Source organism: Natator depressus, chromosome 4, assembly GCF_965152275.1.
Source record: "Natator depressus isolate rNatDep1 chromosome 4, rNatDep2.hap1, whole genome shotgun sequence".
NCBI classification, from domain to species: domain Eukaryota; kingdom Metazoa; phylum Chordata; order Testudines; family Cheloniidae; genus Natator; species Natator depressus.
This window is the reverse complement of record NC_134237.1, coordinates 35,386,190-35,412,770: the sequence shown is the minus strand read 5'-3', so window position 1 is coordinate 35,412,770 and position 26,581 is coordinate 35,386,190. Positions and strand designations below refer to the sequence as shown.

At 39.9% G+C, this 26,581-nt stretch overlaps 1 protein-coding gene across 1 annotated transcript in view; it reads right to left on the bottom strand.

Annotated features, from left to right (window-relative positions):
* Positions 1-25,495, bottom strand: part of ANK2 (ankyrin 2) — a 256,841-nt gene extending 231,346 nt beyond the window's left edge. Inside the window, exons 1-2 of the mRNA XM_074950755.1 lie at positions 25,203-25,495; positions 2,184-2,285 (exon numbers count right to left, since the gene is read on the bottom strand). Of these exons, the coding sequence (XP_074806856.1) occupies positions 2,184-2,285; positions 25,203-25,337 (237 nt within the window). The 5' untranslated portion in view covers positions 25,338-25,495. The remainder of the gene's footprint in view (positions 1-2,183; positions 2,286-25,202) is intronic.
* Positions 25,496-26,581: the final 1,086 nt, after the last annotated feature.

Here is a 26,581-nt window from a genome sequence, read left to right as displayed (position 1 = left end):
ACGGCAATTCAAAGCAAGATGTGCACGGGGGGGTTTAGGGACGTAGCAGAATCACCATAAAAGTCCCCTGCCAACTTCACAATTTGGTACCAACATGCTATTCCCCTAACAGCAGAATTATATAGCTTTATTTTTTAGTTATTGTATCTATTTAGTTTAGGCATTTATACAACAGCTGTGAATTGTACAAACACATTGTTTCTATCTTCTTTCATGTTTACTTGCCACACCTCCTAAGCAATCAAATTGCAGTAATGTAATTAGATCATCATCAGGAAACATCATGGGAAACTAGATATAAAAAAAACTTGATATAAAAAAGAAAATGCGGACTCAAATTGGGGTGCTTATTAGTAAATTAGATTCATGCAGATCTTTATGTTTATTTCTGTGTACTTAATAAACAAACACAATATATTGCAATTTGGCAAGGTTCATTTCTCCTGGAATGTGTGTCAAAATACCAAATTTGCTAAAAATCTTGACCAATAATAATAATAATAATTACATTAATTATTATTTATTTGAATTACTGTCACACCTAGGAGGCTAATCATAGGTTCGGTACAAACACAGACCAAAACGACAGTTCCTGCCCCAAAGAGTTATTATGTTATTAATGCATGTAAAACAAACATTCACTCTCTCAGATCTCCTCCTCTATCTTATTTATTTAGCTCACAAAAATAGTTTTATAGCCCACAGTCCTTAAATCTATTCAAAACTCTGCTGCAGAAATCATCTTCCTGGCTTGTTGCTTCAACTGAATTGCATTCCTCTACTGGTTCCTCATTCTCCACTGCATCATGGACAAATTACTTCTTTTCACCTTTAAAACCATATTACGGCCTCTCTCTTATATGGCCTAGAGCCATCAACCTCCTCATTTGCTCTGCTAGTGTTACCAGCCTTTATTGCTCTTTAATCAAAGTTTCACACAAGCACCTTCACACTGTCTTCTCTTCTGCATGTGAGGAGCTCTCTGTAAAGATGCCCACACAACACTTAACAATGGCTAGGCACTTGGTGTGCTGTGAATGTTGCTTTTTACATTCATTATAGTCGTCTCATTATTACTTTGTGCCCCTCTCCCAAATTGTGTCTTATCACATACTAAAACTGCAAGCTCTCTGGGGCAGAAACTGTCTTTGCATTTTAAATGTGTACAATCCCTAGTGCAATGGAGTTATGATCCCCAGTTGGGTCATGAGGATGCTACTGCAGTACAAATAAATAACAATAAATAAATACTGGCTGCATGTTTGCATGACCTGCATGTTTGTAGGTTGGCTAAGTGTCTCATGCTGTAAGCTACAGCAGCAAAGCACTGTAAGTCACGCAGGGTTGCTGGAACAAGAAGATGAAAAATGAGAGACAAGGTGGGAGAGAGGTAAATCTCAACTTTGGCTGATGAGAGATACAAGCTTTTGAGCTTACACAGAATTCTTCAGGTCCTGAAGACCTCTCCCACCTTGTGTCTCTAATATCCTAGGACAGACATGCCTTAAACACCACTGTATATAATATGAAAAATATCAGTTCCTCTTATTTGTTTGAAAAAGAGTGAGTGCATGAGTAGCAGTGTGAAGAGGAGGATTGGGATAACTAGTGGACAGATATTGGTGGGGTGGTAGCTTGCATAGGTGACTGTTAAAGCTGGGAAGCTGAACCTCACTACACTCTGCTACCACAATAGATAGGACAGGAGAGGAGGAGCTGGAAGAAAAAAGTAGTAAGCCAGCTGCAAAGCACTCATCCATGAGAAAGAACTGTCCAGGAACAAACTCTTCCCAGCTAGTATGACTGGGAATCCAAGGTTTACATTAAATTATAACTTATTTTTTTCACACCCAAAGCCAATTTATTTAGCTAGAAAGTACTTTTTTAGTGTGGTTTGAATTGTGGTACTGCCAGGAATAAGGGGCTCAGAAAGGCTTGTTTGCTTACAATAGAGATGTTCTATTAAATATGTGCTGTGGGCATAGTCATCTGTGCCAAAGTGGATGCTCCAAGTAAAAGGCCAGGGCTGAAAATGTAGCCCAAACTGACTCAGAATTTGACTGTGAAGGTCTTAAATTGATCTAAACCATAAAGCCATGTAAGGTTTTCCTATTTGCAGGGTCCTTATCTGTTACATACAATACTTGTGTACAGCAAACACATGCCCATGCAGTCTCTCTTACCTGATTACATGTGTTGATGTCTATTCCACCCTTCAGATATTCCACTACTTTGTCCAGATTGCCAGCTCTGGCAGCTCGAAGGAAGCTTGCATTGCTGTCAGACTGTGACAAGAAGAGGAAAAAAACAAAATTCAGATTACTGCTTTAAAGAGAATACAGCACTGATACAATAATAGGTATCCACATTGTATGCCGCTGCTGTAACAATATGGTGCAAAGAAAACTGTCCATACATTTTACCTTCATTGATTCCTATACACCCCAAACAGTACAAAATTGGCACAAAGGACCTATCGACGTCTCAGACTGAGCAAAATATTGCAACAATTGCCAAAGGTAAAAAATTAGTTAGCCTGAAGGAAGAGAGTAAAAATCCTGCTAGTTAGCATTAACAATAGTACTGAAAGGAACAGAGTCTAGCTAAGTACAACCAACTTGCCAGTCACAGAATCCCTCTATCTATATATGTGTCCATATAGGATAGTTTACTAACATTTCAGCAGGAACCTCTGATGACTCTAAGGTAGTTTACTAACATTTCGCCTGGGTCATAAGCAACCAATCATCTCTTCTGCTGTTGTTTCCATTATTGAGAGATAAATCTCACTAGAGTTTGGGCTCTTACTTGACCGTGCCTGGCTAACACTCACTCACTCACAACAGCCAGTAAAAATATTTGAATGAGAGAAGGCCCCAGCAGACATCCGTAATCAGCAGAGATGAGCATGACTAAAACAGCTTGAACACATGAACAATTATTAACAGAGTGTGTAAATGTGGCACGGCAGACAGCCCTAACATGTTTCCCAAGAAAACAGTGCTGCAGGTAAGTTTAACCTTGGGCCACAGACCCAAAGGGGATGAAGTACTCAGGTGAAGTATCTATATCCAAGATAATGTTGAAACCATCATCATTTCCCTCCTATGCTGTTTTTGCTCATATATTCACATTTAAAGTCCAACAGGTTTATTGCCAGAAACCCAAGGGAGTATGAAATGCTTTTAGCCCAGCTCCCTTTGTCTTTAATTAGAGCACAGAATTCAGATTGGCCAACAGACGCAAACACAATGATGCACATATGTGAGCCTGCAGTTAAGTCAATTGCCAATTAATACAGCTGTCAGCAGAGAGAGAAGAAAGGAGTGCTATAGCAGCAGGGTTAAATCAGTATGATTATTGGTCATGTATGAAGATTTGGGGACCTAACGAAAGAGAGAGTAATTCTTGCTATTTTATACTTTCTGCAGGCAGAACAGAAAATGCAATTTGAAGGGAAAGGCTAAATAAAAAAAAATCTACTAGTATGTTTCTGACTGGTAACATTCTTTCTAGCACAGGAGGAAATTATTGGGATCATAGTGATGCAGAATAGGCATAAGAATGGTCTGCTACTTAAAGTTTTGCTGAAATATCTCACACTTACATTAAACACATTTTCCATCTACTCCCATCTCCCTGCTAGGAGCAAGACTATGAAGCCTATTCTCCTGAAGGCCCCACAATACTCAAAGCCAGCTTTTGTGCAGCTTAATAATACTAATCACATTGATCCATTTATTTCAACCACCACTGTTCTTCATCCCTCCATAGGAGATCAATTTATATCACTGGTTCCTACCTATTTTAATCTACAGCAGATGGATATCATTAGAAATATTCTTTTTGCAACTGTATTTCATGCCAAGACAAAAAATTTCCTTCCAAATTCCTTTCAGCAAATTTCAGTACATTTTCCACGTCTTTTATAGTGTTAAGAAAACAGACGATTTTTCTTACACACAGCAGGGTGGAGAAGAAAGGTAGCATAGGAATTTGGATTTACAGAACCTGAGGCGTGAGCCAATCAGGCATTGGATGAAGCATGACATAGCAGCAGTCTCTGCCACATGCTTGAAACTGTATCAGTGGTTTTCAACCTATTATCAGTGGAACCCTGGGGATCGGCAGACTATGTGAAAGGGGTCCACAAAAGGTTGTTGTTACCAAAAACAGTGATTTTCAACCTGTGGTCCATGGACCTCTGGAGGTCCGCAGACTATGTCTAAGATTTCCAAATGGATCCACACCTGCATTTGAAATTTTTAGGGGTCCAGAAATGAAAAAAGTTTGACAACCGTTGGTCCATATCAAAGGAGATCTTGAGCAGTGCAGCATCTCCTGTATTACACGTGTGTGCACACAGAAAAATTATACTGTAATTTTTAATTGACCTTGAAAAAAAAAATCAACTGTCTTGAAGCAGAAGCATTGACAAAGCCAGAAATTAAAGCACTTTTGGTGAAATACTGGCCCTAATTAAGTTAATGGGAGATTTGGGAAAGGAATTTACTCATTATGGTTATGTCAATTTTTGTTTGTTGACACTTTTTACATGTCTATGGGAATGAACAGTCCCAAGGCTACAATCAGTTGCTTTCATAGTTTCAAAAATGTGTAAGTGGTAAACACATGGGCAAGGACACACAATTCAATTAATGCTCTTTTATTAAGGACACAGAAATTCAACATTTATTTGCCTTTCTTCCAGCCAGACAACTATATTAAAAGATAATGTTAGATTCCCAATTATTTTTGGAAAAATCAGCTTTTAGCCACAGGCAGGGTGACATTTTGAATTTGCAATGCATTCTGCTTAGTGATACATTTTTAAGTTCCTTCAGATACCAAACCTGGTGGAGAACAGTTCACTTGCTAAGAAAGGTATCCCATGAGTATATTAGACTAGTGCTCTGTGATCTGCACTGACAGGTCTGCCTGGGGTTCCTGGATGGAGTTTAAAGTGTTGATTTAAACACATAAAACCCTAACTGGTGTGGTACCTGCCTCCTTGAATGACTGCATCTCTTCATGTGATACTGCTGGAGTTAAAAGCAGGAGAGGTGCTCATGCTGAAGCCCCCTCCCCCAGTGTAGAAGAGTTTAAAAGATGGCCATTGAGAATGTCCTGCCAGCAACACTTGGCTTCAGAATTTGCTCCCCACCCACTTGGTCTCAAATATCCTAGATGTGTTGACCTTCAGGTCATACTACAGGGTTGAGCTTTGTAGGAGAGATTCTGAAGAGTAGGAGGTTGGTTGAGGAGCAATTTCTTAGAAAGGGTGAGGTGGTTGGTGTTTTTTTTTCCTATTTTTTCTTTTTAATGAAAAGTTTGCTTGCTTGCTGTTGGTTTGTGCTTAGTTGTGATTTTAAACAATTGTCAAAGCTGCCCAGATGTTGGAATAGGGGTCTTGGGTTTGTATGTTACAAATCTAAATTAAAGTTTTAGAAGTGCTAACATTTAGGTTTATATTTGTGTCAGAACTTTAAGAAAAAAATACATGTATGGATTCAAGCATAGAGAGAAAGGCTACAGATCCTTACAAAGGTCTCCACCATGAGGCAAAACTTCAAGAGCTGAACATATTTAGCCTTTATAAAAAAAAAAAAAAAAGAATAGGAAAGATTTGATTGCAGTGCATAAATATTTTAAAGGGTGACACCTGCACTTTGGGACAGACCTGCTCTTATTACAGAGAGATGGTAAAAGAAGAGGTTGTGATGGGACATGTTTAGAATTTATTATATCAAGGGGATTTATATCAAAACCGCAGCAGAGAGAAAAGGAGCAGGTACTACCGCTGAATTTGGATTGAAGGACGAACCAGTGCTTAATGTACTCTCTGTACCAGTTGAAAAGCTGGGCTGGCCAGTCAAGTGGGAGATCAAGCAGACCAAAAGTTTCTACACCTTGTAGGACATACTTGTGAAAGCACAGTGTGAAATCATTAGTCAAAGGGTAGTGAACGTATTTTAGTTTGAAAGTTAAAAGGATCAACTGCAGTTTGTTTTCTTTGCTTGCACAATAGCAAGCCAGATAAAATCTCCATCCACCAACTGTTTGCTACTATAGTTTTTGGTCCTGAGTGACGTGGAAAGAACCACAAAAACTTCTCTCTCTGGAAAATATGTACTTCAGCTATAAATATTAGGGCTGAAATTTTCAAAGGAACCTAATAGAAGCAGTTGCTCAAATTCCACTGTAATTCAATGAGAGTTTGAGGCATAAATCTCTCAGGCCCTTTGAAAGCCCCAGCCTAATCTTAATTTCCCCCCTCTCACGTCTTCCTCACTGCCACACGCACTGCACGTACATTATTTCTCCTTCTCTTTATGGTACTCCCTCTCATGTTATTAAACATCTTCTCTATCACTGGCTCTGCCAAGTATGGAACAGCACGATAGTACAGGTTGTGAGTGCAGATGCAAGTGACTGCTGCCTATAGCGTCAACGCACAAACACAAACAGATGAAATAGCATTTGCCACGGAGCCATATCGTACGTTGATTACAATCAATTCAGCGCTTTACAAGTCACTGATGTGAAAGCCCATTGAGCTCAAATGAAATCCCTGATATTCTCTCCTTTTCAAACCCTCCTCCCTTTTTTAAAAAAACAGTTAGAGCAGAGTATCTGCTCAGAAGGAAATTGATATGGCTTCACAGTAACTTGACAGAGTGAGAACACATTTCTCCTAAATAGGGGAAAGAATCACTTTTAATCACTTATAATGGAGGAAATGATGAAATTCTGGCTAGTTCCATCAACAAAGTATGGTCACTAGATTTTCTAGAATCCCATTAGAATCAAAATTAGTTTCTTCTTTTAATAAGAGTTTTCCAGAGTATCAATAAAAATATAATTCCAACCAAAACTTTGAAATAATGGGCCAACTTCATCTTGTGGACTTCAGTGGAGTTACATCGTGGGTGAATTTGGTCCAGAATACCCAAAGGCAAGTTAATTACCGGAAGCAGACCTGGTTTAATCTACACAAGACAAATTAGTTGTGTGTTACCGTAGCACCCAAAGACCTCAAATAGGATCAGGCTTCATGCTCTCTCAGGAAAACAAACACATTCCTTCACTCAAAGAGCTTACAATATAAAAAGGAAAAAACAGATACAACATACAGACATAGGCTGGGGTCCTGCAAGTGAATCCACACTGGCAGACCCTTTTGCCACAGAGGTCTAACTACAGGGCCATGGACAAACTGCTCAGGCCACTGAAAGACACATGTCTGTTAGTCACAGGCAGTTTGTTATCTTCTTTTATTTGTTTTGTCTTTTACGTTTTTCTGTTTTCAATTTTCTTACATAAAACTGAATTTCCTTTCCCTATTCTATATAGAAAATCATTGACTATTTTTTTAAACTTTTTTTTATTAATTTCTTTTAAAAAAACACCTGTTTTTCTTTGTAAAATTAGCAAATATCCCTGCTGCCTACCCTGAAATAGGTTTTTTCCTCAAAAAAATCCGATTTAAATAAAAAAAATTCATCTAAAGATAGTTTTAATTAAGATACATTGTAGCTCAAAGCGACAATATATTCATGTAATATTTAAGAAAAGTTTTATAAATGAGTTCCAATAGTTTGTGGATTAGGGACCCAATCTTATAGGATTCCAGGGGCTTCTGTATAGATTATTTAGGTTAATCTTTCTCTCTACCCAATGGGACTCAGTGCTCAGTCTAGAAGATACCATCAGAGATGCTTAGTTTTGCAGTTCTCAGATGTGGATTTGTGTCTCCAGAGATAACATGATTGTTAACAGCAAAAAATGTTTTTAAATAAAATAAATAACTAATATATAGAGGTGATAAATAACAGACCTCAACCCTATTTTCTCTCTGCAAATTTGTGAACACACAGTCAATCCCTTACCTCTCTCTAAAAGTGAAAAGTTTCAAAAAGTTCAATGAATAGAAAGATTGTTGGGGGCGGAATAGATCTGGACAAGGAGAAGAAGTCTGGAGATAATGTGAGAAGGGAGGGACAGGCAGTAGAAACAAAAGTGAAACTGTTTGAGCAGCATATTCCAGAAGTCTTGAGGTCTTTCTGAGTGTAGCCTTCACTGATTTGAGATCTACCATACCATTCTCTCACTAGAAGGGAAATCCTATAATGGCAGCAGGCCATAAAAGAGACCCACTTTGGGTCTCATCTATCTCATCTGTCTCTGAGTTGTGAAGAATATGTATTAAGGTTATAACAACCAACAAGAATGCACTTATGTAGAAATCCATGATTAAAGCAAGTCTTCCTGACTAGTGATTTAAATCATGATTTAAATCAAATCCACCCTGATCTCCCTACAGCAATAAAAGCTAGACGACGTCATCAGTCTACTGTTTTCGTGAAAGCAACTCTGCTGCTGCCAGGTTTCCCCCTTCCTTAGAATGGGAGGAGACTCAAGTCCCCAACCCATGGCTCCTGCATCACTTGCCTCATTGGGAAGTAGGGCCTGAGAGTGCTTACGGAATCTGGTTCTCCGGTATTGGGGAAAGCAACTGAAGAGCATGAGCAGAATCTCAAAGTCAAATAAAGTTTCAGTAGCTTTGTAAAATAAATGACTTATCCTTCATGGACATCTTTGGCATTTATTGCATTGATAAGAACCATAATGATGCTTTAAGAGCTCCCCTGAGTTCTGAAGTGTAATTCTATATTAATTGGTTGGACTTTTTTTCCCCCAATACATTATCCAAGTTTATTTTTCCTTTCTTCTCTTTGTGGGTCTTTGAACATGGTCAGAAACAGACCCCCCCACACACACACACCCCATTATAGTGTTCAGGTGCATTATACTCAGTACACTCAGAAAACAGAACAGAGCATATTGTTGGTGTAGGCCAGAGATGGGCAAACTATGGCCCACAGGACCGTCCTGCCTGGTCCCTGAGCTCCTGGCTTGGGAGGCTAGCCCCCGGTCCCTCCCCCACTATCCTCCCTCCCCCACAGCCTCAGCACACTGCGCCGCAGGGGCAGGGGAGAGCAGGGATGGAGGCTCACCTGCAGCCTCGGGGAGCAGGCGGGCGGTGCAGGTGGCGGGAGCACGACCGGAGGACTCAGCAGGAGCACCAGATGGCCACACAGACGGCTGGAGAGAAGTGGTGCTTTGAAGGGGAAACTGCCGCTTCTCTCCGGCTGCACAGTTGCCCCTGCTCCTCCTGAGTCCTCTGCTTTAATGCAGGGCCACATTCTGAAAAGGGCTTTAGAGGGGGGCCTGTCAGGGGACGGGGAGGGTTGGATAGGTGGTAGGATCCCAGGAGGCGGTTAGCAGCAGGGGGTCCCAGGAGGGGGTGGTCAGGGGACAAGGAGTAGGGGGGGTTGGGAAGGGGAGGTTAGGGTTTGGGGAGGCACAGCCTTCCCTACCCAGCCCTCCATACAGTTTCAGAACCCCAATATGGCCCTCAGGCCAAAAAGTTTGCCCACCCCTTGTGTAGGCCAATATATTTTTCATTATAGAAAAGGAGGAGAAGCAAGCAATGATGCTCTTCATTTAAATCCATTTGAAACATATATCTCACAACAACACCCAAGGGACAAAGATCCAAAGCAGCAATTCAGCGAAAGCTGCTTATAGAGGTCCAGGCACCTCCCATGTGGCTTAGGGTCATGTTACAGGCAGCCTAACTCACTTTCCTCTCTTGAGCTGTTCAAGAAACTCAGAAAACTCTTTGGTCCATTCCCATCATTTTTTGGGTTGTGCTTAATTAAATAAAGTTTTCAAGTCCACCCAAACAAAAGTTTCTCATCCTCCTCCCAGGCCTTGCTGCATGGGGCCCTTCCTGCTTTAGTGGGCCCTATCTGGCTGTCCTAACTCCCAGGACTCTCTACTGGAGCCTGCTCAGTCCTAGCTGTCTCCATTGCCCTAGAGCAGTAGGAGCCTGCAGTCACCTGGTCTCTCCCAGGTATGGCTCATTCTGTAATCAGGCTTGCCTAACCCTCCAGCCCTTAAGCGGTGAGCCACCCTGTTACACTGATATTAGACATGATAGTAATACAGAACATGGAGTATATTGTTATGTATTTCTTAATTATAAACTCACAAATACCAATGAAATATTCCACTTTCACGAGCTTTTCAAAGATGCAGTACTACATTTCAAAGCCTGGACAACCTAACAGGTCGCACTTAAGTCAGAATACTAATGTGTGTAATTTACTGTGCCAGCTTGCTCTGTCAACTCTGCAGTTTTTTAAGGCAAGATCTTTTTTCCTTCCTTGTAACTGTCAAGGTCTAAAGAAGCAAGTTTTTACCAATACTACTGTCTATATAATTTACCAACTGGTATTCTCATAAATTCAGATCTACTCTCTGAAAATCTTATTACTACTCATCAATCTCAGGGTTTCCTGTAGTTTGAGGTTCTGTGAAACCATGGTTTCTGGTTATTGCAGGCTTTCTCCATCGCTTGAATAATCCTTGGGGAAGTATTTTGTTTCCCTATGGGCAGATATTCGTTAGAACTCATGACACCTCTCAATGGCACAGCAGTTGAGAATATTAGTCCAGCTGATTCTTCAACTTTTGGTTGACTACATGATGTTACCACCTGTCACTGTGACTTTTTTGGGCGGGGGGAAAAATGATAAAAAAAACCAGAGAATTTATTGTACTGTTTGTTACCAAATGCACTTTCCATTCCTATGCACATCCTTCTGAGCTCTCTAATAGATGGTAGAAATTCACAGACCACAGTCAAGTTTCCACTCTCTCTATAAAAGAAAACGTACCACCAACAAAAATCAAGGCCATCTCTAGAAAAGAAGAAAACTAGGTGCCTTAAGCATTTACCAGCAAAGTCTAGGGTTGCCAATATTAGAAGCTTGTATTTATGGACACCCAATTTTAGGTGCCCCCAAACTTTCATTTGCACACACTCAAACTGTATTTGCACATGCAAATCAGAGATTTTGGCCATTAAGAATTAGGCACAGTTATAGCCATTAAAAGGAAACATAAGACCATGGGAGCTATAGGTCATCCCATGTGATGAAAATGAATGATGCCATGCTGCATTTCTTGTGTAGAACTTAACCATTAAAGAATATTCAACTGATATTTTACAGTAGAAAGTAACAAACTGACAAGCTTGGTGCATCAACATGTTTTTCTTCTAACATGTATTATTTTGAGGTCTCTGCTGAGGTGAAAAATACAGTGGTAGTGTGTTGGGGTTCCCTTACCGCTCATAGCACCTCCTCCTGGCTGTTCTGGGAATTAGCTCCGCCAGGTGCTGCACCCTTCTCAGCAGTCTCTCTACCCTATCATCTTCTCTCAGTGTATAGCCTCTCTCGCTCTCCGAGCTGCAGCTTCTGGTCTGTGGTGTGGCCCTCTGGCCAGGTCACTAAATTCCACCCCTTCGGGGGAAACTGCAGTCCTCCCAGACCAGCTGTCCGGCTGACTTCTCCAATGCCCTGTGTCACTTGTGTAACTATCCAGTGGCTAGTAGGAGAACCCAGGACCACCCTCTGCACTGGATTCCAGCCCAGGGACCCTATAACATGCAGCCAAGGCCTGTACTGTCTTAGCCCTTGCTGCTGTTTCCCTCAGCTTCTTCCTACATAACTGGCTCCCCTCCCTCTTTGGGTTTGCCAACCTACTCTCCCTCCTCTCAGGAAGTGACTGTAGACTCCTTCTCAGTTGCTCTCCGCTCCTGGGCTTTATACAGGCCCCTCCCGTTCCTGTCCAGCTGAGCCTGCTTCTAATTAGTGGCCTCCTTGCAGCCTACATCTCTCCCCTACTTGCTGCTTAATTGGTTAATTAGCCCTGCCTGTCCTAATTTACCCTTTTAGGGCCAGTGTGGGGAATACACCCTATCACAGGTAGTTACTGTAATGTTTCATTGGCCCCTGGAAGAAATGTGCATTTTTTACAGCAACTGTGATAGAACCAGTATTGTTTACCATACAGTTCTGCGGTACATTTCCCAAGTGCTGATCACAAACCAGGTCTTCACTACAAAAGACCTTCCAGTAAAATTGTGGTGCTAGAAAACTGGGAAATTGGGATAGTTTTGTTTAATTCTCCTCTTTATTTGCAATGTAATAGTAATACTAACAGATATTTCAGTTTTGTGCATTATGCTTTGGTATCCTGTATTCTGTAAATAGAAACACTCCTTGTACTACTTTTGAATAAATCTGCTTCCTATATTTTGGTGACTTCCACTTTATTATTTCATTAAAATACAAAAAAAAATTCTTTAACATAACAATAAGGTTAATCATTTAACAATTATGCCAGTTTTGAAGATCCATTGATCTCGTTTCTTCTATGTCAACCCTCTTCCATACCAATTTGCCAAGACACCTTTCAATCCTCAAACAAGTCTCTACTAAAGACACATTTCTTTCCTGTTTTCCCCTTTGTATTCCAACTTCTATTTCTCTTTTTAGACTGCAAGCTCTTTGGAGCACAAACTGTCTCATTTTGTGCCCTGTGTGCTTCAGAAATAGTTGTGTTCAGAAGTCTAGAAATGTAAAATATAACTTTACCTCTGCCCCCATATATATGAATGACAGTGTAGTAAAATTTCATGAACACATACTATTTCTCAAACAATACCCAATAATATTTCATGATGTTTTTTCTGCTCTTATAGAAAAAAGATTAATTCTTGGAAAATTTATAAGCTATGCAGGATGATAAAGATTTCAGTTCAGAATCTTTTTCTGTATTGACAACTGTCTGCAGAGGAAGCTTGTTATATTGAAAACTCTCTCCATAGTCCCAAAAAACATAACATGTAACTGATGATGTTAGCTCTGATGCTAACAAGTTACTGCCATAATGTGCAAAACCAACTTTTAAAATCTCATAGTTTTGTTTTTGTTATTTACTCATACAAAAAAAGGGTCATAGTGCAATGTTGAGTTGGTTTTGAGTTATGTATGAGTTAAAAAAAATCTTAAAATTTACTTTAAATGGGAAAAGTGTTTTTCACCCAGTGTCAAATAGTGCAAAAACAATTGATGTGATCTTGCGCCAATCTTTCTATATAAAAAAGTTAGATTTTTTTTAAAGTCACTTTTTGCTTGTGACTGAACTTGAAGAATTTCAGCCAGAATGAAGACATGTTCCAAAAGCAATGAACATGTATAAATGTATTATGAAACTCCTGACATAACCTTAACTACAGTAGTGGCAACCAGTGTGACTGGTTAAATACAAATTTACTTTTATCAGTATCTACTGTAATTCTTAAGATATTAGACACAGGAAGGCGAAGAGGAAAACATTTTAGAGAAATAATATTTGCTAAAGAATGGCTGACACTGGCTGTGATTTCAACCTCTTGCTTGAGGACTAGTAATGCCAGAATTTTTGCCTGCATGTAACACTTGTTAAACCACATATAATTTAGGGACTCATAGTAATTGAGCTATACACTACTGTTGAAAGTAATCCTGTATTTTAATAGTTAGCAGTCTTCCTTTTGGGTCTCATATGCTCTGTTCAGATTCCTATTTTCTTACTTAGCTTTCTATTAATGCTTCTTCTTATCAAAATGACATTCTAAAAATGTTACAGCCAGGAAAGTCATAGTTAAAAGTGAAACTCTCTACTCAATCCACCTTCCTGTATTTATCAACTGCAGCACATATGGTGAGGGACCACCCTGTCTTAGAATCCGGTGGAATGCTGGGCATGATCAAGTGAGTTTAGAATAAAAATTCAGTTTTATGTCTGAATCCTACAGATTTTGTGGATTCACTTTTCAGTTACAGGGTGACAGGCTTCCTATTAAATTACCAAAGCCATCCAGTCTACCGTGTTAAGTCATTTTTATTGCAAAACAAAATGTATTATTATAGGGACCAATTTGGAATTTTATGACTGGGAAAGAGGTTCAAAATTCCCTTTCTATATACAAAATATTTATAAAAGTTAACAGCTTTTTACCTGCTATAACTACAGCATAGAGCAACAGTTAATGGCATCACTAACAGATAAAATAGCACAGGGAACTGCATTCCATGCACGGCTTTAAAGGTAATATTTACAATCTTTTACAGTAAATATGGCATCCTCAAGACCACTTTGCAAACATTAAGGAATTTAATCTCACCATTTCCCTGCAAGTTAGGTCCTGTGTTTCAAACAAGGAAAATGAGAAATAACGAGGGAGAATAACTATCTTGTCCAAAATCACAAAGGAAATCAATGAAGGAATGGGAACTAGAAGCCAGGCCTGTTGACCTATTCCTGTGCCTTAAACACAGTGTGTTAACTGAAGGGGGAAAGCATGAAATTCAAAACTGAAGTACTGTGGAGTTAAACAAATAATGTATTTTATATATTAACTTTTATGTCTAAATATGTATTCTACTGATGATCTTAGATCTCAAAGAACTTTTCTTTTTTTCCTTTTTAAGTTCACCTTTAAAATGTTGACTATAAAACACAGATCCGATCTTATGGAATCCACTTAGTTGGATATGACCTTGGAGGATAAAGAACTCTGATCCTGATGGACAGGTGAGCAACAAAATATGCTTATTAACTTGTCTCTATTAATGCCAGCAGATTCAATACATTACCAATCCTAAAAATGTTCAGATGAAATTGGCCTTGTATTATCATCAAATATACACCATTTCTGTCCAGGAACACAGAAACTGTCATTGTGAAGAGCTTCTGGTTTTATCTGACAGTGTTACAACCACTCACAATGTTTAGAATGGCAAAGAAGTGTTTGTAAACCAGCTGCTTTCATAGTGCAATGCTGATGGCTTGTTAACTCTGTTAATGTGGAATTTAGTCCATTAAAAAAATCCCTTCATTCTTTGCTTGTTCATCACATTAAAATATACAAGTTATGTCTGGAAAACACAATATATGTGGTTCAGCCATCCACAATAGTAAAGCCACATGGTATAAGATCCAGTTTCTGTCTTTTTTGATGTTTCCAAGCTACAAGATGCAGAAATATATATATTATATAGAATATATATATATATATCACACACACACACTTTATAACATGAAAACATTTCTCATTAGTTTTTTATTATGCCAGACTTCCTATAGTGTTAAATTTACCATCATATCCTTGGGGCAACCACTAAATTTTTATCCCAATTGATCTGATTAATCTCTGGTTTCAGAGACCATCTGTTTAAAACCAGACAGCATGCGATTGGGTGTAACTCTATAAAACTGCACAGAAGCTGCACCCTTACACTGCATATTTTATATGCAGATTTTTTGCCAGCATAGTAAGTAATTTTTTAATCTCACCATATTCAAATGAATGAGACTCGAAAAGAAAATATTTGTATGTAGAACCTTTGCTGCAAAACCTTGAGAGCTACAATTTCTTAGCCACTTGCATCTTATCTTCTATGTTCAGAACAATCTTCTATACTGATCTCAAAGTGCTGGTGCTCTCCAGAGGGCATCACCATTGAACAGTGACATGGCTTTGTGAATAGCAAGCCTAAAATGGAGCTGTGAGCCAGAATGCCAAGGCATTTTTTGAGAAGAGTATCACAACACATTATCAAACTTTCTGATATGCTGGCAAAGCTATGTCTTTCTACTGGCAAAGCTATGTCTTTCACTTGTAGTAGATTAGGCTCAGTGATCTGACACTGGTAGGTCTGTAAAAGGCTGAGTAAAGAGAAGTAATGATATCAGAGATGAAGAGTTATTTCCCAAGCTTTATTAAGAGTATGCAGATTTCATACGCAAACTAACTATATATACTATATATATAGTAGCATTTTTCATTTCCAGCGCACTTTCCTTTGAGATAGGTTTTACAGAGTAGTTAAGTGACTTGCCCAATTATCATGTGAGCTGACAATTTCAAATAACTCAGTAATTTTATTACTATTTCTGTGCTCAAACCAATTGTGCAAATTTCTCTGTACACGCAAGATGCACAGGTATCTTCTTATTACTCATCCTGGCATATGCCTTTTCCTTATAAAAGGCACAGAATTAGTTAATTCAGAGCTAAAAAATTTTAAAATTAAAACAGCAATCTGAATAAACAAATAGGTACATTATTAAAGATTCTTTGAATGGGATTCATGTATAAGGAAAGGGAACAACAAAACTTTGCAATTATCTCATCTTCTCAAACCTAATTACCAGCACGCGAACTTTAACCATATGAATTACTGAAAAGATGGCCAAAATGGAAGGGCAACTTTTCCTGTATAGGAGTCCTTGCACAAGCCAAGGCCTCTTTAACAACATGCAGCTGATTGAGTCTCTCTTTGGAGAACAATTTAACTATTGCTTTAATCTCAGTGGCTTTGACCCATTAATACTTACTACCCCTCTATAGAGGCTGGAGGTGACAGCTGTCAGAAAAGGTTTTGGTAAAAACAACAAGGAATCCTCGTGGCACTTTAGAGACTAACAAATTTATTTGGGCATAAGCTTTTGTGGGCTAGAACCCACTTCATCAGATGCATGGAGTGGAAAATACAGGTGCAGGTATAAATACTTGAAAAGATGTGAGTTGCCTTACCAAGCGTGAAGTCAGTCCAACGAGACAATTCAATTAACAGCAGGATACCAAGAGAGGAAAAATAACTTTTGAAGTGGTAATGAGAGTGGCCTATTTCAGACAGTTGACAAGAAGGTCTGAGTAACAGTAGGGGGAAATTAGTATTGGGGAAATTAGGTTTAGGTTTTGTAATGACCCAACCACTCCCAGTCTTTATTCAGGCCTAATCTGATGATGTCCAATTTGCAAATTAATTCCAGTTCTGCAGTTTCAAGTTGGGGTCTGTTTTTGAAGTTTTTTTGTTGAAGAATTGCTACTTTTAGGTCTGTTATTGAGTGACCAGAGAGACTGAAGTGTTCTCCTACTGGTTTTTGAATGTTATGATTCCTGATGTCAGATTTGTGTCCATTTATTCTTTTGCGTAGAGGCTGTCCAGTTTGGCCAATGTACATGGCAGAGGGGCATTGCTGGCACATGATAGCATATATCACATTGGTAGATGTGCAGGTGAACGAGTCCCTGATGGTGTAGCTGATGTGGTTAGGTCCTATGATGGTGTCTCTTGAATATATATGTGGACAGAGTTGGTACTGGGGTTTGTTGCAGGGTTTGGTTCCTGGGTTGGTGTTTTTGTTGTGTGGTGTGTAGTTGCTGGTGAGTATTTGCTTCAGATTGGGGAGCTGTCTGTAAGTGAGGCCTGGCCTGTTCCCCAGGGTCTGTGAGAGTGAGGGATCGTCCTGCAGGATAGGTTGTAGATCCTTGATGATGCGCTGGAGAGGCATTTGCAGCCATTAGATCAGTTCATCTTGGAATGTTGTGAAGTAGACTAAAAAGTTGACAAAACTTTCAGTGGAGCTAGTTTTGCAATACAGCAACTGATCTGGGTCTAAATCACAATCCTGCATCTGAACACCCTGGCCATCACAGAGATTGGCATATGGGTCCAAACTCTGGTACCAGGCCCATTGCTACTTATTACAAAAACATTGTTTGTTATAATAAAAGCATGCAGGGAAAATAGATACAAGAAAAAATATTTGCATTTGTGTTGCGTACTATTTTAGATGCAGTTTCTTGTTGGACCTGTGTAGTCATTAAAATTACATTCATTTGTATCAAATTAATATTGGCTTGCATACATTTAAATAAAAATCTGAATACCATAGGAAGTACTATTAAGGAATAGCTAGGAGCCAAAAGTTATGCATCGCCTAAGGAGATGGGAAGAATGAATATAGTTTGCCTTTATTTGGTATATGAGGTGATTATAGCTCTCTTCTACTAGAGGAAGAAGTTTCAGCCACGAAGAAATAAAGTGTGTAATTATATTTAAGATTTAGTGTGTCACTAAAAAAAAATATTACCATAGATTCATAGATATTTAGGTCAGAAGGGACCATTATGATCATCTAGTCTGACCTCCTGCACAACGCAGGCCACAGAATTTCACCCTCCACTCCTACAAAAAAAACCTCACACCTATATCTGTGCTATTGAAGTCCTCAAATCGTAGTTTAAAGACTTCAAGGAGCAGAGAATCCTCCAGCAAGTGACCCGGGCCCCATGCTACAGAGGAAGGCAAAAAACCTCCAGGGCCTCTTCCAATCTGCCCTGGAGGAAAATTCCTTCCCGACCCCAAATATGGCGATCAGCTAAACCCTGAGCATATGGGCAAGATTCACCAGCCAGATACTACAGAAAATTCTTTCCTGAGTAACTCGGATCTCACCCCATCTAATAGCCCATCACAGGCCATTGGGCCTATTTATGAATATTTAATTACCAAAACCATGTTATCCCATCATACCATCTCCTCCATAAACTTATCGAGTTTAATCTTAAAGCCAGATAGATCTTTTGCCCACACTGCTTCCCTTGGAAGGCTATTCCAAAACTTGACTCCTCTGATGGTTAAAAACCTTCATCTAATATCTAGCTATGAAAGAGAATAGGCTTAGCAAGGTATTGCAGAAAAGGAGCTGAGAAAATAGAACAAGGTACAACTTTCATGTATGCTGTTATCTCAAGCATCTTTTGGGGGATAAATTAATTAATGCTGGTTTTAAAGCTTTTTCAAAGTAGTTTTAATATGTGTAAGTGACACTTTCATAACAGGTCATACTAGGTCTCATCATAGATTTGTGTTTTTAAGAGATAAAGGGGTCCACAGTAAGTTGTACTCGACACACTGAGCTTCCTCTAACTTCCAGCACATATATTTTTCTTTCAACAAACGTAACTAATGGGGAAATTAGTAACTTTCTTTCAACAAACGTAACTAATGGGGAAATTTAAGTCTTGCTAATAATTCCTGGGGTGTTACAAGGTTATACAAGGTAGAGATAATGCATTCAGCATGGAGATTTTTTCAGGATTCTGGAGCTCTGAATAGCTTTCCATCGGGATATTTTAGGGGAAATCTAGGTTTCAATTGCTATGGTTTGTGGTTCTAACATGAAAAATCCCATTTGTTCACTATTAATGTTTGAGTTTCCTTGTACCCTGTTATTGTCTCTCAAAGCAATAATGATATATGGCATTGTTCCACACCTTTGACTTTTTTGCTCCTTCACGACTCCAGAACCATACAACGATTATATTTTTCTTATGTTTCTTTACATTTTTCTTAGCCATCAGTAGTTCCTCTTTCCAGAAGACTTGAGATTGTCTTCCTATTGATATGTATAGATGCTAACCCAATCGTGTTTCCAAAACCAATTAAGTCCATCTCTATTCAGCAAAGCTCTTAAGTGTGTGCTTAATTTTCAGCATCTGCTTAAGTCTTATTGACTTCAATTGAAACATGTTCATTATACTAAGTGTTTAAATTCTTTGCTGAATAGAGATGGACTTAAACACATGCTTAATTACTTTGCTGAATCTGGGCCAATATCATCAGTAGCAGCAGGCAACACTGATGCAAAAACTTGTTAAGCATCAGAATCAACCTTGGTTTGAATCCAAGTTGCAAAAGTCTTCTATAAAACCTTTGTGGTACTTAGCTCTCTAGCTGCCACAGACATTTGTAGGAGTCCTCCCACCATATTCATTAGTCTGGCATAGTGGACTCACTGCCAGCTGCCTTTCCCTAAGTCAATGAAGGACTTGTGAGAGCAAATCAAAATCTGGATATAGCACTTGTCCCGGGGAGGCTGACCGCTGTAAGTGAAGCAGATCCAGCTCCCACATGCCAGAGTAGATGCTCCTTCCCACTTGGCTAATTAAGAGGGCACCTAGAGGCTAAAAAAAAAAAATGATTAGGGAGAGTCCCAGTGAGTCTGAGCAAACTGGTTCAGTCAGGAATGCCAGGAGATGAAAGTTGCCAGAAACTGATTATGGTTCCTGGGAGAAGGCTGAAGGCAAGAGAGCAGTAAGAGTGGGTTTGGTGGCTGGCCTCCCCAAGCTGAGGGCTGACGGCAAGAGCAGCAGCAGCAGCGGAGGGAGTTTCCTGGAGATCTGGAGCCAGAGAGGACTGATGGCAGGGAAAGATGGAGAAGCTTACCTGCTGACATCTCCAGGAATGGAGAGTAGGACTCAAGGGAACTAAGAGAGGGCCAGGGGAAATGAAGTATGCTCCCTAGCCAGGATGCATCCCCAGAGAGCAATTCCCATCGGAAAGAGCAGGGTTGCACTCCTGTTGGAAGGGCTGGGGTAGCTGTCCTGCTACAAGGACAGGAGAGGACTGATAGAGAGCCCATGCATGGTGGAAGGTGCTGGTGTGTGATCTGTGGGGTGTCGTGGGATGACACATCAGGTGATCTTTAATGACTGTTTGCACAGGAGTGAGAAATGAACTCCATGTCTGAAACTTTTATTATAGACTTTTATAAACTATGTTCTGGTAATAAATACTGTTGATGGACTAGAGGATAAGTGTGCATGAAGTTACTGGGGACTCAGAGGGGAAACTGAGGCAGGCTTGCCAGTCATGCCATAGCCTGCAGCAGGAAGGTGCGCCAATCAGTGTCACCCTATGACAGCCCTATGAAATTTGTGAATCAGTATTTTGACTTGCTGCTTGACCCAAGCTGAGGCTGCTACATTGTGCCACGTCAGATTTCCAAATATGGTTTTAAAATATAAAGTTAGGTTTCATCATCTTATCCAAGCACATAATGGTACCCAAATCTCAAGTATCATACCCAGGCCTGAATAACATTTTCCTTCAGCTACATACAATATTCAGATTCACAGATTCATAGAGCTACATACAATATTCAGATTCATAGATTCATAGATATTTAGGCCAGAAGGGACCATTATGATCATCTAGTCTGACCTCTTGCACAACGCAGGCCACAGAATGTCACCCACCACTCCTACAAAAAAAAACCTCACACCTATGTCTGAGCTATTGAAGTCCTCAAATCGTGGTTTAAACACTTCAAGGAGCAGAGAATCCTCCAGCAAGTGACCCATGCCCCATGCTACAGAGAAAGGCGAAAAACCTCCAGGGCCTCTTCCAGTCTGCTCTGGCGGAAAATTCCTTCCCGACCCCAAAATTGGCAATTAGCTAAACCCTGAGCATATGGGCAAGATTCACCAGCCAGATACTACAGAAAATTCTTTCCTGGGTAACTCAGATCCCACCCCATCTAACATCCCATCACAGGCCATTGGGCCTATTTACCTTGAATATTTAAGATAAGCTGGATGACCACAGGCCACAAAGTCAGATCCAAATCATCAAGTCTCTCTATAATGGACAAAATCTGAATAGTCCAAAATGTGAGCTGGTTCTGATTTGGACCTTTATTTTTAACCCCGCATTTTGGGAATGCTTTTATCTATGGCTTTGTATTTGCCTATTAAAGTGTCATGAAGGGTGGGTTTCACTTTCACTTGCATTGGATTAAGTTGTCACACAGGGTTTCTGTCACGTGTTTCAGTATAAGCCTACCCAGGGGCATTTTCTGTCCTCACAGCAAGATCTAAGGGAAATGGCTGTGTTGCACCAAGTCCAATACACCGACCACATGAAGGAGACATTCCTCCTTATAATGACGTAGTGAAAGCCATGCCCCAAAAAGGTCAGAAAGCAGTCTGTTCTCCTTAGTCTCAAACACTCACATGTTTGATCACACCACGCTGCCATTAGAGTAGCAGCACGATTAGGCCAGGAGGGTATGAAAGGAAGAGAGAAAAATTATTGTGAGTCCGTCAAACTCCGGTTTTCTGCCATTTGAGACCAATCTCTTCGTAATAAAAATAAAAATCACTCTAGAGTAGTTTACTTTCTTAAAATCTTTAACAGACTTATTTGATTTTTTTTTAAATAGCCTTTTAAAAAATGAGCCCTGCTTGCTTAAAAAGAACAACCAAACAAAAAAACACCATATCCAGCAGTTTGACATCTCACCTGAAAAAGTTATTTTGCACAATACAGACAATTCTGGAAAGCTGAGTGAAAGTACTGTTTCCAACACACTGAATGATTTCTTTAGTGAGTGGGGCCTGAAGTAGCAGAGCAAGCTGTTTTTAATTTCAATTTAGAAGGGATCAGATTAATCAAAACAATTTAGCTGTTCAAGATGGCTGTACACCAACTGAATTAAACTTTGGATGTTGCATCTGCTGCAAGTTTTCACTGAGCCACCAACCCCAGCCTGATGCTAGTCTTTTCCTTTGGTCACGAAGACCCACAGTCCATCTTGCTGAAAGTAGGACAGTAAACAAGGTCCCGGTTAAGTAGCAAATAATACCATAAAAAGACAACAAGGTACTGTGCCAGATACCATACCTGTATTTCAGAAGAGATGATATATTCACTGTATTTCCCACATCACCAAAAAACTTGCTTGACACTTTCTTTTACAGAGCTGTCTTTTTATCTTGTATGAGGAACTGACAACAGTGAATGCAATGAGACTCCACAAGCCAATCCAAGAAAGGCCATTGCCCTTTGTAATTTTCTGGGTCCTTTACAAGTGGAATGAGAAACCTGCCCTAAAGTGACTCCCTCCATCCCTGCCAGTGCCACACAGAAATCAAAAGAACCTCATGATTAATAGTATTACAGACAGTGTCACCCTGGATGTCTGATCTCTGTCCACTGCCCTGAAGAGCCAATGAAGGTAGTGCTGCCTCCATGCCACAGGCAGCTCTGAAACCTAATTGATAAGGATCCAAAACAATTTTGCTGCATTTGGCCTGCTACCACCTTCTCAATGACCTCACCTTATGTGGAAAAAGTTCAGAATCTGCAATAAAGGATTTTTTTTTTAAATCGCCGGCTAAAGGTTTTTAAAGGTTTCAGGCAGCTTGCTCTCTCTGAAGGAGGAATCTACCAATCTCTCTCTATAAAGGGTTCAGGCATTCCTCAGTAATTTTCATCGATCACAAGTGGCATGAATCCATCACAAAGGTGGCTGGCTGGACACTCCTAGTGAAGCCAGAACCTCTGATCTTGAAAATGGCTGTAAATTAGGGAAGGTGAGTTTCCTCCTTGGTCTTTTCCACTGCTTCTATTATGCCAAATGCATTGATTTATACTGACAGCTCCCTGCACTAAGAAACATTTGTCTGAAATCTCATGAAGACAGTACAGCTGAATGATAGCCCAAACCCTAGAACAGTTCTGCTGTAGGAGATTGTGCAGATGACAAGATTGGAACTGTCAAGGTTCCTTCCCCGCTTTAAACTCTAGGGTACAGATGTGGGGACCTGCATGAAAAGCCCCCCAGCTTACTTTTACCAGCTTAGGTTAAAACTTCCCCAAGGTACAAACCATTTTACCCTTTGCCCTTGGACTTCCACTGCCACCACCAAACGTTTCTTGGGGTTACTGGGAAAGCGTTGTTTGGAAACGTCTTTCCCCCCAAAATCCTCACCAAAACCTTGCACCCCACTTCCTGGGGAAAGTTTGGTAAAAAAAAACCTCACCAATTTGCATAGGTGACCACAGACCCAAACCCTTGGATCTTAAGAACAATGAAAAAACATTCAGTTTTCTTACAAGAAGACTTTTAATAGAAGCAAAAGGTACAAAAGAATCACCTCTGTAAAATCAGGATGGTAAATACCTTACAGGGTAATTAGATTCAAAACATAGAGAATCCCTCTAGGCAAAACCTTAAGTTACAAAAAAAGGCACACAGACAGGAATATTTATTCTATTCAGCTCAGCTTAATTTTCTCAGCCATTTAAAGAAATCATAATCTAACGCATATCTAGCTAGATTACTTACTAAGTTCTAAGACTCCATTCCTGTTCTGTCCCTGGCAAAAGCATCACACAGACAGACACAGACCCTTTGATGTTCTCCCTCTTCCCAGCTTTTGAAAGTATCTTGTCTCCTCATTGGTCATTTTGGTCAGGTGCCAGTGAGGTTATACTAGCTTCTTAACCCTTTACAGGTGAAAGGGTTTTTTCCTCTGGCCAGGAGGGAGTTAAAGGTCGTTAGCCTTCCCTTTATATTTATGACAGGAACTGAGAGTTCTATCACATCCATGGAATAGGAGAGCTAAACCTCTCTATGATTCATATGGTCAGAGTCAGCGATCTTCTGACAAGGATGCTCTCTCCCGTCTCCTACTTCATCCGTTGTAGATCATTTGTTCACCATGAAAACCTGAGCAGACAATGACAGAGGTATATTCACACCAAGGAACTTATCCGGAGTATGTATTCGTGAATGAGTCGACCCAAAAGACATTTGAGATAATCCCATAGTTGTCACAAGGGCCATGACACAAATCAGTGAAACAGAGTCAATATCTAAAAATATTAAATCCCTCAAGGCAATTAGCTTTGGTGACTACAACACTAGCTGCAAAAGTAACTCAGTCAAAACACTACAACACTAGCTGCAAAAGTCAGCTCAGGTGTGAAGTCTGCATGACACTCAGTGAGTAGTACACTTTTGCTCTCATTGTTTCAGTGGGACTACTTGTATAGTAAAAGACTAGTTAGAGCAAGGGTGGCAGGATCTGGCCCTGATTGTAGTTTTCTATTCACACTGAGCATGGGGAATAAGAGCAACAGAGGAAAAGGGCACTTCACTTGCTGCTTAAGTAACACAGAAATTCAATTCACATTACTTTTTTCCTCTTAGATACAGGAAAGTTACTCGTATGTTTTAATCTGATAGTCATATATTGCAAGAAATAAGTATACCTAAGTCTAGCTCCTGCAAACACTCATCTGTATAGTCCTTACGTGCCCATTGACTTCAATGGGACTACTTATGGGATTAAGGGTTTGCAGGCGAGCGTTCCTACTGTAGAACCACAAACCCAGAAATAATGTTGCTAGATTTCTAGAGAACAGTGAAACCAGTGGTAATTTGTGACTAATCTATCAATGCAGGATGATTATGGCAGTAAGGTAGGCTAAAATACTATATTATATCCATGCTTTCATAGCACTTAAGATCACATGAAGTTCCCTGCTGCCTACATTCCTAGACTACTTGGTACCTGAAAATATATTCAAGCTACTGCTCAGCATAGTGCCAGCTGTCTTTTTCATTACTCTTAGTGCCACAATAACAAATGCAACAGCACCAGCTTAAAAACACACTCTCTCTCTCTCTCTCACACACACACACACACACACACACACACACACTCTCTTCTACCACACTGCTTAACTGGGCAGGCTACTATCCAGCAGCCTCAAAAGAGTTGAGCAAAGAGGTCCCTTTCAAGTCTAAGATCTATAGTTCTACATGCATTCTTAACTTTTTCCCCTGTCTTTCGTCTGTTTTCACCAGTTAAGACTTACCTGAGCCTCGGGATCTTTGCTTTCTTCATTGTTGTATCCATAGTAATCAGGAATTTTATCCAAATCCTGTATGTTCCCTTGTGCTCTTATTCTCTTGCCTGTGTGACAAGACTGGCAAACGGGTGCATTGCCCATATCAGTTCTTCTATCAGTTCCTGCAAGTGGGTTTATCCTTCACTATGGACTGTGCCCAGTGTTCCCAAAGGGCAGCTGACTTAGACAATGCAGAAAGATGATCACTCCTATGCTGTGCTCCCTTGAATATCTTCCCTCTCTCCCTTCCTAGCTGGCCTGTGTCAAAGAGAACTCGAAACCCCAGCAACTGCAGACAGCGTTCACTGACCATTTCCAATTCAGGCGCTGCCTGTCTATTTTTACACCTACTAGGCCAGCTATGCATGTAAATGGAGTTGAGGGGGGAGCTGCTTTCCAGCATACAGTCAGCCTGCCTAGCACAGAGTTGAAGTCCTACTGTGTGAAATGCCTCTACATGTAAGGGTTATTGAATTACCCAGTTGCATGCCTTTGACTGTTTTGATTCTTTTCCTACCGCTCTCCGTCTGACTGTGTTTATACAAAGCACTAAATTTCAGAATGTTGCTAATGTCTTGCAAGTTTCCAACACAAGAAAACCCTGATTAATTCAAATGGCATCTATTTGGTATTTAACAAAACAAAAGACAATCAAAATGTATAAGCACATTTTTCATGACCATTTATATTAATCATTCTTTTGTTGTTTAAAGTTCACTTATATATTAATCAGGATGAGCTCATTTTGGATTGATTTGTATGTTGGGTATGGTTTTATAGATATTCAGTTGTAATTTAAGCAATAGTTTCTGACCCTTTTGTTTATGTTAAATCTAGTCTAGACCATATTTTCATTTTTTTTAAAATCAGAATGTAAAGGCTTTCCCTCTGCCTTTGTATTGACCTTCAGGGTCGTATCAGGTAGAATAACAGCTGTATGGAGCATCCCCTTTTGGAACTAGCCCACTATTCCTTAACTTTAAGAACCTCCCTGCAGAGCTTGAAACCGGCAAAACTAACAAGGAAATATAGCAGATAGCAAATGCACCTGTAAAGCCAGTATATCAGTAAATATTGGCTTGTAGTAGAGCATGCTGTATCTTTGCTAAAACATCATCTTGAGATATATGCATTCAGTCCACGAGTGGAAATGTGTAGTTGCCACATGAACTTGGTCTGAAATTCCTCAGAAACTGAATGATGTTCCTCAAAAGCCAGAAGCATTAACCCAACATTTTTCTCTTTCAATTTTCCAACTATTGCCGTATTAAAATACACAGCAGTCCCCATGGTGTCCTCTTGATTTATACCCAGTTATCCTTCATATCTGTGAGAGTTATAAACAG